Genomic DNA, 16,610 nt, shown 5'->3' on the forward strand with positions numbered 1-16,610 from the left:
TTTTGTTAATTCACAATTTTTTTTTATTTTTTATTTTTACTGTGTAATTTACCTGTCATTTAATTTTTTATCTGTTAATTAATTGCTTTTAGTAAGAATGGCAACGGGGCTGGGCTTTATCAATAGGAAAAACTGTAACACAAACTCTATACAAAGATTCAGGGCTTCATATGTGACAACTCTACACTTTGGCGTTTACTCAATTTGTATAATAGCAAACAAAAGGTTACCGGTTCGAGCCCGGGAAGACACACAAACCTCTTGCTATTGTGTCAGGATGGAGGTAAAAAAAAAAAAAGAAGAAGAAAGTAATCTTCCAAATCAAGCGTGAACATGAGAGCGGCTGAAAGCAGCCCCCTCTGTGCTCCACAGACCTGCTACATTTGTTTTGTCGAGCAGATGAACCGACAGAGGGCAGGAAACCATCAAAGACACAAAGTCCAGTGTTTGCATTTCATATGCAGGCAGAACAGTTTGACTTCAGCCCATCTGTCGCCGCATGTAGAGGATGAAGGGGAAGCTGGCATGCAGAGAAGAAACGGCCTTTTAGTCTCTCTGCGAAATGTTTCATCATTTGTACTGTGGTAAGATCACTCTTTGATGTTTCTGTCAAAGTTAGCGACTTGCTAACGAAAGCTAAGCTAAAGCTGTTAACGTGCTAAGGCTGAATTATTAGCAGGCAGTCTAATTAACGAGATTAAAGCGTGAGCTCTTCATTCGACATTTGATTTTTAGTTTCAGGGTATGTTGTCACTGGGTGGTGTTAAAGTTAGACATTTAATTTAACCACCTAGTGGATGTTGCTAGCTTCGCGTCCCTCTTGCCTGTAGCTAGCCTATTGCTGTTTTGTTTATGTGCAAGAAGCTTCCTGATGCTCTCACTTGACAAAGCTCATTACATTGCTGTTATCTTTCCCAACGACACAAAGTGGAGATAATACAAGCCTTGGTTGCTGTCTGCTTTTCCATTGGTCATTACATTTGCAGTGAACATTTCAAAAAAACATTTACAGTAGTCTGAGCGTTAACGCCAAACGTTTTCTGCTCCTAATGTTCTGTTAGAAGACGAGGAGGGGAACAAGGAACCAGTACACATGGAGGGTGAGAAGGAAGGAGTCGACTCTGAGACCATGTGTAGCGAAGACCTCAGACTGGTCCTTGTTGGAAAGACCGGATCTGGCAAGAGTGCATCTGGGAACACCATCCTGGGCCGCAGGCAGTTCCTGTCACAGGTCAGCGCCAGCTCTGTCACTCAGATTTGCGAGATGGGAAACAGTGAGCTCGCTGAAGAAGATGGCCGGGCCGTCCCACAGAGGAGGCGAATCATGGTTGTTGACATGCCAGGCTTTGGAGACACTCACCTCAGTGTGGAGCAGATTCACGCAGAGATTGCCAAATGCGTGTCTCTCTCTGCCCCTGGCCCCCACGCTTTCCTCCTTGTAGTGCCAATAGGACGATACACAGACAACGAGAACCAGGCTGTTTGTGAGCTGGCCAAGATATTTGGGGAGGATGCTGTATTTCACCATACAGTGGTTCTTTTTACAAGGGGGGATGACCTAGAGGGAATGGGGATAGAAGAATATCTGAACATGACTGCACCTCCTGGGCTGAGGGCTCTGATAGACAAGTGTGGGGGTAGGTACCATGTGCTCAACAACAAAGACCCCAGTAACACAGCACAGGTTAAAGAGCTCTTGGTGAAGGTAGACAGTATGGTGAGGCAGAGTAACGGAGGGTTTTATACTAACACTATGTTTTTAGAGGCAGAGGCTGCAATCAGGGAGGAGCAGAATAGGATTTTGCGAGAGCGAGGGCAAGCAGATGGTGAAGACCAAGAAGGAAGTAAATGCAGAACTGAAGAGGGAGCTAAACTTGCAAAAAGAAGGAAATGTGTTTTAGAGTCTGACATAGCAGGAAGCAGCGAGAGAGGATTACAAGAGCTCCAGAGGAAAGGGGTAGAAAGAGGAAGTGAAGATGATCTTAGGGTGGAGAGATGGGCAAAGGAGAGCAGAAGCAGTCCTTTCAGCCTGCTGAGAGACCAGATCAGAGGCCGACATCGGGGCCACGACAGAGCTGTCAGCCGGCGGCCATCTGTCCGGTCGTCACTAATTCGTTTCAGGAGGGAAGCCGCGCTCTCTCCCATGGTGCTGGAGAGAGTTAAGGTCCTGGTGGCTGCTGGAGCCACTGGCATGGCAGTTGGGGCAGTTTTTGGAGCGGCTGCCCCTTTGGCAGCCGCAGCTGGGGCATCTCTTGTTGGGAACTCGGTTGGTTTTGCTGCAGCTCAGTTAGCTGGGATGTCTGTGGCGGGAGGCTCAGGTGTGGGGAACGCCGTGGGCGCCATAGTGGCAGCAGCCTCGGGGAAAACTGCAGTGGCTCTAGGCGCAGCAACAGGTGGCGTTCTGGGTAGTTCTGTTGGAGCCATTGCTAGCGCTGAGGCTTCCAGTCCTGCAGAAGGTGCTTTAGATACCCTCAGCCAGGTTAGTATCATAGGGGCCACTGCAGTCGGGGTGGCGGCCGGTGTGGGATGCACCATGGCAGGTGGGGCTGCTTTAGGAGCAGCTCTGGAGGGAGCAGCTGCCCTCGGTGGAGCTGAAACTGCAGCAGCAGCAGGAGTAGCTCAGGGTAGTTTAGCGTCAACAGCCACTGGGACTCCTCAGTGTGCTGCCGCCTTAGCTCAGGAAGTGGCCGCTGGTGCTGTGTGTGGGGTAACAGGGCCCAGTGTGGCAACAGCAGCCAGCAGGGTTGCATCAGACCCGTGGGGCACCATGTCGACAACAGCGCGCATCCTGAGCGCAGTGGCCGAAATCGGCAAAGCTGCAGCCGGCATCGCCCTCGCTGGTGGTCTGGTGGTGAAAGTGGTGAAGGAAAAAGTGAGAAGCGGCACAGGAACGACGGAGGCTTCCTACTCAGAGAAGAAGTCTTATGAAATCTACTGGAACAAATAAATACAGGCTGAGCGTAGAGTCCAAATCCAGGATGTAAGAGATTTATTTTTCCACCTTCACAAGTAAACACCACACAACACAGTAGCTTACTGCAGTGAAGGATATTTTTACACGGATGTAAATGATTAAAGATGCACTGCTAGCAACAACATCTGTGTAATAAAGTTGTATGCGGTATTAATATGAAACCACTTTTTGAAAGAAAAGGTAGAAATTTCTTACTCTAAATGTTGGTTCAAGCCGAGGCTGAATAATCCATGACATTTGCACTTGTGTGGGACGACTGAAAGACATATTAGATGGGTGTTGATTCTGTTGTTTCTTATTTTTAAACATGTTCATTTCATTGCTGGTTGGTATTAAAACACACTTTAGTCCTTGAGCACACATCATACTTAAAAAATAAATAAATACAGTGAGTATTATAAACAGAAAAAAGTCATCTTAAGCACCTCATCAGTTTCCATAATGAAAGATATGCAACGATTGGCTGCGTTTATTGTCACGTAATATGTAAACCAGGAGAGTTATCCAGTTATGTATTAACACAGGTTAATACAGGCAACACATCTGCTGGAAATGAGTCAGCAGTTCACTGATGTGTTCATGTTTTTGCTGTGAAATTAAAAAAATACAAATATTGTTGCAAGAACTAACGTTTTTGGCCTTCTTTTTTCCTTTTCTTGTGGTATTATATTTGTGTTATCTTTTTATAATGCCATATGTGTGGAGTTGATTTATTGGTTAAAAAGTACAACTATGGTTCTCCATTTGAAGAATTCTGCAAACACATTAGGTAAAAATGTGATGGTGCTTAGAATTAAGATCTGTGCCATTTTAAATGTGTAGATTTGATGACTTTGTTAGGTACACTAATACCTGGTTGGACGTCCTTTTGCCTTCAGAGCTGACTTAATTTTTCCTGGCATGGATTCAACAACAATGTCCCAAAGATGCTCTGTTGGACTGACGTCTTGTGACCGTGGTGGCCATTTGAGTACAATGAACTCATGTTCAAGAAACCAGTTTGAGATGATGTCAGCTTTATGGTTGTGTTATACTGCTGATGGTTCCTGTGAACCATCAGAAGAAAGGTACACTGTAGTTATAACTGGATGGGCATGATCAGCAACAATACTCAGGTACACTGTGGTGCGATGGTAAGTTGGTACTAAGGGGACAGAATCCCTGTAGATCAGCAGTTGCTAAAACACACAGCGCAGCAACTTAAACTCCCATATTTCTCCCGTGTTTCTGATGCTCAGTTTGAACTTTAGCAGGTCATTTCGACCTTATCTACATGCCTAAATGTGATTGATTACCTACCCAATAGAGTCGATGGGTAGCTCAACTGTAGTTCTTTCATTTTTTATTAACACAATATCATACAATTTTTATGCTTAAAAAGTAAAATTTGGAGTATATGCCATTAACCCTTTTTTCTATAACACAACTTGTAATCTTGAAAGCTTTAAAATGTAAATAATAAATACGATAGTATTAATCTGTACGCTGGAAAACATGCTTATCACGTTAGCTGTGGCAAAATAGAAGAAACGAGTGAAACTGTGTGTTTGGCGAATGACTGCAGAATGACTGTGTGGGTTTATCGCCGTCATCTTTTCCAAGGAGCTGCATTTGTCCACCGAGGTCGAGTGCTTTTCGTGAAGGTAGGGGGAGCGGTTTATTCAAATGACACCCAAGCTTCTGATAGTTGACGTACTATCAGACCACGGCGAATACGGGCCTGTCATTGGACGATGATGACTGGTCTCATGACAAGAACGAATTGGTCTCAGCCAATCAGATCCCGCTATGGGCCACGGAGTCTGTTTGTGAATGACGTAATGAGCGTGAAACAAGATGGCGTCGCCTCAAACATAAATTGATGCCAATGAGTTTATCGGTGTAGAAGTGCTCCTCTCTTGGGGCTTCTGTTGTTTTGGGGTTGAGAGGACATATTCCGCGGTCAGTTAGCTGTGTGGTAGGCGTTGCCGAACGCCCACGGAGGACCTCGTGGACCTTGTTTGTTTTGTCCCTCCGTTGACAACCGGAGAGGAGAGCTGCTGACAGATAGGATGGACAGCGGGGAATATATCTCCACCATGGAGAACATGGACCCGACTTTAGCGGAATTAGGGGACGAATTCACCTTGGGAGACATTGACGGTGAGTGTCCGTGTCACCGTTAAAAAAAAAATAATAGGAAGGTTAAGCTGTGTTTCACGAGTGTTGGCCTGTTTCCGTTTAGCCCGACAGCTGTTCTTCCTGCCGAGCGGAAGGAGATGAGCAGCTCTGGCTCTTAATTCTTGCGACAATGTTTAAGTATTCAAGATACCACTCAGGAAAATAGAGACCACTTATATTTAGTAGTCCTCGAATGCTCTCTTATTTTGGCATTATCCTTGTCTATTTTCTTTATTTGTTTCTCTAATACCCCCCACCCCACCCCCAAAAAACAACAACAAACAAAAACCCAAAACAAACAAACAATGAACATAAACTAAAAGATGAAGAAGTGATACTGTTGTGTTGTCTTGACTCCTCCATAAGAAGTGTCAGTTACTTTCTGACCTTCTTGTTTTTGAAGAAAGCTTTTCCTCCTACTTGAGCATCTTTTTGCTTCTGCAGACCTAATTGAGCATCATCTGTGGGACAACATCTCTGTCAAAAATAAGTAAATAAATAAATAAAACAGATAGCCTTTTGTACTCTGTGGGCCTGTACCCTGTGAACAAACAGCATCCTTGTTCCAACTTCCCTGTTATCAAAACATGTTTCACCCTTTGGCACACAGTGAAAGGATGGGGGCTTTTGGTGTGAGGCTGGCCAACGCAGAGTCACCAGCTTTTTATTAGGGTGGAATTTTACTGAATGCTAACCCACCAGACCGGATTGATACACTGGTGAATTTGTGTGTGTGTGACGCACAGTATGGGATGAATTGGTTGTGTTAAGTTTAAATTACTCATCAGCATACAACCAAAGTGCTCTAACTGAGATCATGCAAAGCCCAATAAAGATTACTATGCATGGGTTTGAAAACCTACCTGCCTGTGGCATCTGGTGTTAATTCTCTCTCGTGAACAGCCCAGTCACAGCTATTTAATCTCACTTAATCACTGTGTCAAAAGAAGAATGTGCAGATTGTGTGAAAGTCAAATGACTGTTGAGGTTTGACTGATCCTAACTTGACTTTTGCTTCACTCAGTGCATTTTGCCTGCAGCTGTGTGGGGGGGGAAATGCAGGTTTCCCATGAGGAAAAGCATTTAACTGCTGCAAATTCAGATTAGTCACAAGCTTTTCTTTTGTGCATTTGACTCTGTATTAATGTTGAACATTCTTGCTTTTCCAATTATTCACTTAACAACTGCTGCTCTGCTTATGTAACTTATTTTCTTTGCTCTCAGCAGCCCACAAAATTGTCCCCCACTGCACCCTCACCCTCGCCCTACACCCCCATTTAATGGATTTACCCTTTGTGTCGGAGTCTCGGTCTGGAGCTCCATGGGCTCAGAGGTGCTTTGTTCTGTCAGCCACTGTAACCCCCTCCCCTCGAGGTGTTGAAGTGTGCGAGTGCCTTACTGTAAGTGTAAATTCGACTGGATGGTTGGTAGAAACGGTTCTGAGAGGAAGCCCATTTAGTGTTCCTGTGATGCTTATGTGAAATCCCGTCCTGCACTCCTCTGGGCTCACTTTTCAAAGAAAGCATCACAGTGTTTCCCTTTTATTGGTTTCGAAAGTGGTCATTACTGTTTCTTTACCTCTCAATGTCATGTCAACACAGGTCACATGCAGACTTCAGTCATGGCTATCAGTGCATGAATTACTGGCCTTGACCTCTCTGCTGCTAGTGTTGGACTGTTGATCTCTTTTTTACAGCTTGAGATTTTGCAGCAGTAGAAATGCAGATATGATATATTATCCAAGATGAGATCTAAACACACATGAGTTCATTTTAAAGACTTGTTGGATTTCAATTCATGTCTGGAGTCGGCAACCCTTCACACTGATGGGAACGAACGCCTTTTTTTGTTTTTGTACGCTGTGCTAAAATGCAGCGAGTGATCAAAGACAAAGCTGACAGGATGTTGGCTTCTTTTCCAAACATATCTGAGAACCTTTTGGTGTTTTAAAAAGTTTGTGAGTTTTCCTTCTTCGCTTTCCAGCTTCAAGCATCTATTCTTGTACCCCAGTGCTTTTTGTGTTGCGTTTGTTTCAAACATTACACCATTAAAGTAGAAACACAAAATGTCCTGCAGCGATATTGTGCTAAAAAAAATGTAGAAATCAAATCACCAAAAAGGGAAGTATTAATTTTATTGCAGCCGTAATAGATGCAGAACATGTTTCACTGCAGCGTGATTGATAACTATGTATGTCTTTAAAAAGGTGTTATAGTACTGTATTATACAGTGGCCTTGTATTTTCCTGATGCCTAAAAAATCACTCAATGCAGGAAACAATCACTCACTTTGAGGCTGCAAAGTAGTGACTGTAGTTAAATTTAACATGTGGCTTGCAGGGCTTCTCGGGTGTATTGATATGTGGTGTCTAAGGGTTGTGCGCTTAGTGATTTAACACTTACACTTGACAAAAAGTTCTTTGTCTTTTGTATTGTCTGATTTCTCCGCCTCACATTAAGACAAAGTTCAAGGTTACAGGCTCAGCTTATTGACGCTGCGCTGACCCTGGGAGCTAAGGGCATAGGCACAATCAATCACATAGGCAGACAAGCTTCAACCACATGGGATACTATATGTCAAAAGTGTTTTCAGTTGTCGTTGTCTTTTTTGAAAGGGGATTCCTTTTAGAAACGTTAACCTTCAAATTACTAAAGTAAATAATACTTAGCAAGACAATCATTTGGACCAACACAGTTGTTCCAAAAGAGTCAATAGTACCATCAGATTTGTTCCACCATACAGTAACATCTGGAAGTATCTTATTGGCAGCTACTTCATTTTCCAGCATCCAGACAGTGGTCCCAAACACACTGCCAACCCAGTAAAAGCATGCCTGGATAGAAAAACAGACATTGGAGCGCAGTCAGTGATGGATTGGCTTCCCCAGATCCCAGAACCCAACATAATTGAAGCGGCATGGGATCATCCTGACAGAGGACAGCCAACATCCAAACAAGAGCTTTGAATGTCCTTCAAGAAGTCTGGAGAAGTATTTCTGAAGACTACCTAAAGAAATGACATGATAGGTGCCTAAGAGAGATCAGGCTGCCAGTCATACCAGATTTTGACTCTCAGGCTTGTTACAAGTGTACAAAAGCTCACTTTGCCCTAAATACTGTTTAGTTTTGATAAATAGCTGCACATATTACCCATTTTTATAGCAAAATATAAAGAAATGAGTGGTGGTTCAAGACTTTGGCACAATACTGCATTTGGCAAGAATGTGCTGGGAACATATTGAAAGAGGCTGTGATATGATTATGTAAGTGTATTGATATTTTGTCTCAACACTATTTCTATCAGTGATGTTTTTCAAACTAAATTTCCAAAAATGCTTAATATTTTACCCTATACTTAAACCTCATATACAAAAATAATTCCCAAAAATAATCAAGACATTAAGTTGATCATTGTTTCCTAATAAAACCTCTCCTCACGAAGAGGCAGTTTGTTTTAGATTCAGTACGATGGGTCTAATGAACTGGCAACTGAGTGCATATTGTCATGTTGCCAAACCACGAGCACCAGCATACACAATGTCGGTGGGTGGGTGAGTGAGTGAGTGGGGGGCATGTATCTGTCTATCACACCTTTCAGAGCTGCTCGATTCTTCATGCCTATCTCTTTTGTGGCATCAATTGAGATTACATCAAACCTCTTCAAGGCCTTCTGTTTGAAGGTTTCTTTATACTGATTTATGACCAGAACAGTAGCTGTGCTTGTGTGGATATCTGTCAATTCAAGGTCAGGTCTTGAAGATTCTATTCATATCTTTGCAATAAATAGTGTTCATATCTTTGACTGATCTACACTGGAGCAACCTCAATATTCTGCACGAGGCCTCACTTACAGAGGAGACTTGCGGAGATGTTCAGATACACCTCAGATGATGTTTTTGACTTCTTGTCTGTTTACTTTCTCCCTATTTTCAGAGATGCTGCAGTTTGTCAGCAATCAGGTGGGAGACTTCCCAGACTTGTTCGAGGATCAGATGAACTCAGCAGGCTCTCTACAGGGTGGTGGAGTCACCTCCACCCCTCGGCCTCAACCTCAAATTGCTCAGACTCCCCAGACACCGCAGCCCTCAACCAATGCTGCCTACCAGAGTTCCAACGCTTGCTTCACCTCCTCCCAGACACTGTCCCCACATTCAGTACTCCTCACCCCTCCCCTCACTCCCGCACAAACCCCCTCCCCCCCAACCAACGCTTCAGTGCAGCAACAGGTGACCCGCAGCCCTCCACTCCTTCAGCCAAGGCCTCAGATGGTCCAACCCATCCAGCCTCAACCCCAACAGGCAGCCCAGACAACCATCCAGGTACAGATTTACCTGACGCTTTCTCACACGCTACTCATACAGTCCTATTAGGAGTGGAGAAAGCTGTAGTCTGACTGTTACAGTGATGGGCTAGTGCTGTAGTGGTGCTTCTGCTGACGTAAAACATTTTCAGACTGCTTAAAAACTGTAACAGATAAACAAAGACAACTACAATCTGTTTTTCTGTTTTTGAATGTAGATGCACACCCAGGGCATCCCCATGCAGACTCAAAGCTTTCCAGTTCACACCCTGGTTCAGACCCACAGCCAAACACCCATGCCCATACAGACACAAGCAGCCCAGACAGTGATGATTGCCTCCAATGGCGGACAGTCCCGCTTCATTCAGAACCCTGTCATTTGCCAGCAGAGCCCTGCTCCTGGCTTCCAAGGTGAGTACAGAGCAGGGAATGCAATTTAATTTGGCTTTTCATTTTTCCTAAATATCATTTTTGTTTTCACTCTCGTCACTCCAGTCCTCCAGCCACAAATGCAAAGCATCATGACGTCACCTCAGCTTCAGCCAGTGGCCATTCAGCACCAGCGTGTTCTGACCCCAACAGGTCAAACCATCCAGACCATCTCCACAGCGCCCACTGCAGTCCACACTGTGCAACAGCAGGTGCAACAAGTACCTGTAAGTAATCCTCAGTTGTTAGCAGGATTGGATGAGTAAACAAAGTTTCTGCTATCAGAATATTTCACCAAAGCTTACCTAAATAATTTTACCCCAAGTTACTGCAAACATAACCCCTAACATAATATTTAGTTTCACAGTGATAATCAAGCAAACATGAAAACGTTCAATTTATGGTTGTCTTCACTCAGGTTTTGGTCCAGCAGCCTCAGATTCTTAAGACGGACTCACTGGTTCTCACAACTCTGAAACCAGATGGGACACAGGTGCTGTCTACCATGCAGAGTCCTGCAGGCATCACCACCCTGACCACACCCATCCAAAACACAGCTCTGCAAGTCCCGGTATGCACTGTGCATGATTCAACACTGCTATTTACATGCAAACAAAGGTTATGATTAAGACTAAAAACTGTTTTTGTGTTTGTTTTCGTTCGCCAGACACTTATGAGCAGCAACATCCTGACCACTGTCCCTGTTATGATGGGAGGAGGAGATAAGCTGCCAATCAAACAGATACAGCCAGGCTCTTGTCAAAGCACAGCTAGGCCAAGCATGGATCAGTGCCAGGTGACAGCGGGAGGAGTCGGGCCAGGAGGGGTAGTGAAGGAGGGCGAGAGGAGGACAACTCACAACATCATTGAGAAGAGGTATAGATCCTCGATCAACGACAAGATCATCGAGCTCAGAGATCTGGTCATGGGCAGTGATGCAAAGGTTAATATTTTTATTGTCTCCTTTAAAATAAATAGATAAATTACTAAGTCTGGGTAATATCATATGCTTTCAGCATTTTAAATTCCATGTATTTCTTCTTAGATGCATAAGTCAGGAGTGCTTAGGAAGGCCATTGACTACATAAAGCACTTGCAACAGGTTAATCACAAACTACGCCAGGAGAACCTGGCCCTTAAGATGGGCAACCAGAAGAACAGTAAGTCTTCACTTTACTTAAAGCTGCGAGCGGATCAGAAGTCACAGCAGGTCCAATGCATTGACACTTTCTCTCAATCCCAGAGCCCGTGACGCTGTCTGAAGATGTGGAGCTCAAAGAGGAAGTAGTGCTGATGTCACCACCGGCCTCAGATTCTGGTTCTGGTTCCCCTCACCAGTTCTCTCCTTACTGTGTTGATTCAGAACCAGGGAGCCCTTTATTGGATCATGAACAGGTGAGGACAGGACACACACACACACACACACACACACACACACAGTATGGTTGTGGCTCAGTGGCTTAGCAGACTGCAGTGTTTTAGTGTCAGCAAACTGATTAGCTCAGTGTGTTTATGTAGGTCAAAGGAAGGACAGTGGCAGTTTTAAAAGACTTCCTATTCTTAGCTTCAAAGTGCCTCTTTGAAGATTAGAATGAGTTTTTTTTTTTTTTTTTTTGGTTCTTCATACCTGAGGCGGTTGTAGTTCTTTCTGTCGACAAAAGCTTTATTGCACATTACTCCCACTCGCTTTGCTTCACAGTAAAAGCTTTTAGCCGGTGAACGCCCATAAGCTATCACATTTTTTTGAAAATTTTTCCAAGACAGCTGATTTCTTGTTTGATAAAATTTGATTTACGTTGATGTTTTAAAAGGTTTCTTTTTCCGCTTGCTTCACTAGATGTATTTTGGGCAAAACAAGGGTTTGCGATTATAAATCGACTTTAAAGTATTATTTATCGTCCCTGTGAACCTGTTCTTCGTCTCTCTTACTGTGTCTTAGATAAAAAGCGAGCCGGACTCTCCCTCGGTTGGTGTGATGGATCGCTCTCGGCTGCTCCTCTGCGCCTTGACTTTCTTCTGCCTCTCCCTGAACCCTCTCCCATCTTTACTGGGATCGGAGACGTCGAGCAGCCCTGCCCTTGCCGGAGGCCACGGCCCATCTAGAACGCTTGTCTGGTTTCCAAGTCACACGCAGGAATTTGGTGAGGATTAATGATCTTTAATTTAATTTACCCCAGAAGTTGATGAATTGCTGATTCCTGTTCATACCACCTAGAAAATCCTTTGTTAAAATCTTAAAAATACAGGTTTGTCCATCCTCTCATAGATTTGACATTGTTTTTGACATGTTTCATTTCTTCCCGTCCTCCAGCATCTTGGCTCCGTTGCCTGTTGCCGTGGGTGATGGTGTGGGTGCTGAGTGGAGTGGGAGCAGTGTGGGGCTGTGTCAGGGTGCTGTACCTGTGGGAGCCAGTCACACCGCTTCACTCACCAAAATCTGTGTCCTTCTGGAGGCACCGCAAACAAGCAGACCTGCATCTCAACAGAGTGAGTGCAGATCAGATCAGATGGACTTGAGATGTTTTAAACAAACCATTATTCTGATGCTGTTGGATTAATAGAACTTCTTAGAGTTGGATGTAACCTAAGATTTGTTTTTCTTTCTATTACAGAGCACTTTGCAGATTTGTGCTTTAATTCTCACTGTTTTTGATGTCTCAGTTGAGCCAGGTTCCTCTGCACGTGGTTTTACTTTTAGCATCTTTCAGAGCTAAGCCACAAACTTCTCGGTTTTTCTCTTCCGTCAGTCTACGCTGACTACTTTACCATTTCTCATGTGATTCTCTCTCCTACAGGGAGATTACACAGCAGCAGTGGCCAGTTTAGAGACTTGCCTCTCTGTTTTGACGAGAGCTCTTCCCTCAACCAAGCTGGACCTCGTCTGCTCACTCTCCTGGAACGTGATTCGCTACTGCTTGCATCGCCCAACTCCTCTGGGCTGGCTTGTCCACCAGGTCGGAGGGAAGCACGAAGGGGAGGAGGCGAGGACCAGCGCGAGGGACGCGGCACTTGTGTACCACCAGCTCAGCCAGTTGCAACTCACGGGTAAGCGTTTAGGATGCACAGACAGGAATCCAGCAGATGGTTTTGTACTTTTCACACGTGTTGACATGATGAGAAGATACATTATCTGCTTCCTCTTTGTCTCTACAGGAAAGCTACCTCAGCGTAGCAGCCTGTGGGCTCTGTCGCTCTCTCTAAGCGCTGTGAACCTCAGCGTGAGCGCCCAAGGCAAGATGGCCCCCACACAGCTCGCCCAGATTTATGTCACTGCCGCAATAGCCTTGCGCACTGCGCTGGGCCACCATCTCTCCTGTCTCCCTGTAAGTGTGTCACCTTTGAAATCATCACTGTTGATGTTTGGCTTCGCTTGCACTTTATCATGTTTTGAACCTCGTCTGTCTCTCAGGGTTACCTGCTGGGCTGTGCTGACAGTGTGGCCAACCAATCAGAAACCAAGACGATCCCCGACTGCCTGCGCTGGCTCTTCACTCCACTTGGGAGGCAGTTCTTCCTGAGCTGTGATTGGTCAGTGAAGTCAGAAAACGGCGATGGGGTGTACACTTCTCAGAGAGACCCAGGTATGTTGTAAATGTTGGGGCTGCTCCTTAAGTTTCCTCTAATTTACTTCTTCGAATTCAAAATAAAATAATCCAGTTAACTTCTTTCAAAAGTTAATCGTGAGTGATATTCCTGTTCTCTCTGCTTTCCTGTTGATCTTTCCTCCCAGCTGACCCCATTGCCCAGCTGCACCGCTCTTTCTGCAGGAAGCTTTTGGAGAGAGCCGTTCACACCCTCATCCAGCCGCAGAGCGACTCTGAAGCAGAAAAACGCAAGAACGAGTCTGGGTAAGGCCTGAATAGCAGCAGCAACGCACTACCGAGAAACTCAGACACTTTAATGTTTATAGATTATGTTTTGTTTTGTTTTTTTCCACAGCTTGGTGTAAATTTTAGATTTAGATTTGCTTTTAGCTTATCTTTTCTTCTACCCTTTCAGAGAGTTTTCCAGCGCCCTGGAGTTCCTGCAGCTGTTGAACAGCTGCACAGAGGACTCTCCTTCCCCACCTCCCCCTTTCTCGACTCCTCCCAGTCACAGCACTATTCCAGGTATGATTGATATGAAGAAGAACCGTGACAGTTTAATAAGAATCGTGAACAGATCTTTGCGTGGGGGGGAACGTTTTCTTCTGTGATAACTAAGCAGATAGCAATCTGAGTTATTACTGTCAGCCTGAATGGATTTACTTTCCTCTAGCAGCACACTGATAGTCAGTCACTAGTCGCTTTCCACATGAATGTTTTGTGGTATTATCACAGCTTACAGTCATCTACAAATGAATGCAGTGGATAAGAACACAGTGACAATCTGGTCGCTGCCCTACAAAAAAAGAAGTGTTTTACAGTCATGCATGCAGCTTTTGATAATAGCAGGAAAGCTACAACGCCAAAAGGTTGACCAACCTGTTTGAGCTACATTTTCTTTATGCATAATTTTTCTTCTTTTATGTACTTTTTTTTTTTTTTTCCCCTCTTCCAGTGGGGGACCCAGTGAGTCGCTGGTGGGCTGTGGTCCTGAAGGCTGCAGTGTACTGGCTGCAGGGCGATGATGTCGCAGTGAAGTCACTTTTGGCAGAAGCTGAGCGAATGCCGAGAGCTCTGCACATTCTTGAGTAAGTGCACTGAAATATATTCTACCTTAATGGGAGTGGTCTATTCCAGGATGTCCAACAACAGAGGTCACGGAATGGTATGAAAATTGACCGACTGACATGTTACACAGCATTTAGCCAATATCAAGGCAAATTAAAACTGTCCTGCAGACATTTGGCGGTATCTGTTTATCTGCTTGGCTGTGTTTTAATTAAATCAGAAACATGCAGCACATACAGGTGTATATTCTATATTCAGCACTGTGTTTGCAGTCTTCAAAAATGGCAATAAAGCTGACTCAATTAAGATGTTATGACTGAACAGTCATAAGCCAACAGAGAAATCAGTTTTTTGCACTTTGCTATTTATTCTTTGTGCACCTTCGCACCTCCAGTAAACATGTTCGAGTTAATTTCTTCTCCTGTTATTGCATTTAAAGCCCTGGATTGGCCCCATCCGCTTTAATCTTGTGCAGATTTGATGATTAAAAATCTGATTCACACTTGGTGGTTCTACAAACTGCTTATAGGTGCCGATTTTTCTAAAATAATTGTATCCAAAGTGGGAGGGGGGGAAAAAAACAAAGCACAATAACCTGATAAATGTCCCTCTCTATTCCAGCCATCCTCTGCCCAAGGCTGTGCTGCTTCTCTGCAAGGCTGTACAGATGAGCCTGTCCCCTCTGAAGGGAGAAGGGGCAATAGCCTGCCTTTCTTACTGTGACAGAGGCAGCAGCTACCTGTGCTCCAGCATCTCAGTGCCGCTCGCCCAGTCTGGGAACTGGCTGAACAAGGTAGGGTATCAACAGTTCCTGAAAGATGTACCAAACATGGCCCCTACATTCATACATGCAGTGCATGCAGACATCAAAGAGTCTTCCATATATTACAAGTTACTGTCTCACAGTGCAGCACTAACTGTAGTTAAAGCTTAATCATACATAAACACACACACACAGAGTTAGGGTCAGGTCAGGCTGTTGTGGGGCTGTGTGTGCGCGCAGTGTGGGTGGCAGGAGGTGGCTGTGGTGCATTGTAGTTGCATTGCATGATCCTGAAGCCGAGTGCAATGTGTCTGCAGTGCAGTACAGAGGCCTCCCTGATCTGCACGCATCCACAACACACCCCACCACTTAACACTGAGCAACAATGAATATCTTTTCAGATTTGATCTCTCTGGCATACACGTCGGCTAAGATTTACCGGTAATTGTGGGGTTTGGTTTTTTATGTGCATCTATATCCAACCCAGCTGTGTTTTCATTTTTTTTTTCTTCTCCAAGGGGGTTGAGCTACTGGTTTGTGACCTCCTGTTGACTTTGAGGACCAGTTTATGGCAGCGGGGAAGCAGCAGTAATGGAGAACCTGGCCCGGCTCCTGGATCTCAGTTGGCTGGTTTCCAGAGGGACCTCAGCGCACTCAGAAAACTCACACAGTGCTACAGACAGGGACAACACAAGGTCGGGCTTTGGGGAGATTAATTCAGATATGTTAATAATAGTGCTGATAGCTGAAATATGCGAAGGATCATAAAGACAGAACTCTCTATGTTCAGGCCTCAATGAGAGGAAGAAGTGAAAGAGATTCGTCATTCTGAATTTCTTAGGCTGGCAGTTTGGCACCGCAGGAAATGGTTTTTGGCATATTTTATGTTTTTTTTGTTTTTGTTTTTGTTTTTTAAATGTAGCTTATTAAATTTCAAAAATATATAATAGAATTTGCAACAGCGATCAGCTTCCAAGTATTCGCAGTAGTGAAACTGTAAATGGTTCCATCCTTCAAGTGAGAAATCACCTCGGTACATTTCTGATACTCATCTTGTTCATTATGAACATAATATATATATATTTTTAAATTTTTTATTATGAATCTCCATCACTTTTACCATTTCCAGAACTTTCACTTCAGTTCACCATATCATCAGTCACACTTCTGAGATTAAATGTATTTGTTGTTTTTTGAGACTGTTAAGTTTTTCACATTTGGCCTCTTAGATAGCACAGTGGAGGAAATCTGAGGAAAGAAGGTAGACAAAGAGTTAGAAGGGTGTCAAACATAAGGCCCGAGGGCCAGAATAAAACCTTCAAAGACTCCAATC

At 44.3% G+C, this 16,610-nt stretch overlaps 2 protein-coding genes across 3 annotated transcripts; both read left to right on the forward strand.

Annotated features, from left to right (window-relative positions):
• The first annotated feature begins 174 nt into the window (after window positions 1–174).
• LOC102203270 (uncharacterized) lies at window positions 175–3,309 on the forward strand. Of its 2 annotated transcripts, none has more exons than XM_005737953.2 (2): window positions 175–584; window positions 1,062–3,309. In XM_005737953.2, exons 1-2 carry the CDS (start codon window positions 563–565, stop codon window positions 2,945–2,947), a joined length of 1,908 nt encoding a protein of 635 aa, XP_005738010.1. In that variant the 5' UTR covers window positions 175–562; the 3' UTR covers window positions 2,948–3,309. The 2 variants fall into 2 exon arrangements, with proteins under 2 accessions (XP_005738010.1, XP_005738011.1); XM_005737954.2 differs by having other exon boundaries at window positions 1,065–3,309.
• Window positions 3,310–4,774: 1,465 nt separating this feature from the next.
• srebf2 (sterol regulatory element binding transcription factor 2) lies at window positions 4,775–16,173 on the forward strand. Its single transcript, XM_005737955.1, has 18 exons — window positions 4,775–5,116; window positions 9,067–9,452; window positions 9,652–9,844; window positions 9,929–10,089; window positions 10,281–10,433; window positions 10,530–10,805; window positions 10,908–11,022; window positions 11,106–11,257; window positions 11,802–12,003; window positions 12,174–12,349; window positions 12,658–12,907; window positions 13,016–13,185; window positions 13,272–13,443; window positions 13,593–13,710; window positions 13,862–13,971; window positions 14,402–14,534; window positions 15,136–15,307; window positions 15,796–16,173. The coding sequence occupies exons 1-18, from the start codon at window positions 5,026–5,028 to the stop codon at window positions 15,991–15,993; spliced, it is 3,228 nt and encodes a 1,075-aa protein (XP_005738012.1). The 5' UTR covers window positions 4,775–5,025; the 3' UTR covers window positions 15,994–16,173.
• The last annotated feature ends 437 nt before the right edge of the window (window positions 16,174–16,610 follow it).

The sequence above is a fragment of the Pundamilia nyererei genome, unplaced genomic scaffold (genome assembly GCF_000239375.1).
Source record: "Pundamilia nyererei isolate P.nyererei 1_Seehausen unplaced genomic scaffold, PunNye1.0 scaffold00081, whole genome shotgun sequence".
In the NCBI taxonomy this organism is placed as follows: domain Eukaryota; kingdom Metazoa; phylum Chordata; class Actinopteri; order Cichliformes; family Cichlidae; genus Pundamilia; species Pundamilia nyererei.

Excerpts from the sequence above, each read along its gene's own strand:
- LOC102203270 (XM_005737953.2), top strand. The coding sequence starts at position 563 with ATGTTTCATCATTTGTACTGTG. Across the intron at positions 585-1,061 it reads GTTTCATCATTTGTACTGTG|AAGACGAGGAGGGGAACAAG; the intron begins GTAAGATCACTC and ends ATGTTCTGTTAG.
- srebf2 (XM_005737955.1), top strand. The coding sequence starts at position 5,026 with ATGGACAGCGGGGAATATATCTCCACCATGGAGAACATGGACCCGACT. Across the intron at positions 5,117-9,066 it reads CACCTTGGGAGACATTGACG|AGATGCTGCAGTTTGTCAGC; the intron begins GTGAGTGTCCGT and ends CCCTATTTTCAG. Across the intron at positions 10,434-10,529 it reads ACACAGCTCTGCAAGTCCCG|ACACTTATGAGCAGCAACAT; the intron begins GTATGCACTGTG and ends TTCGTTCGCCAG.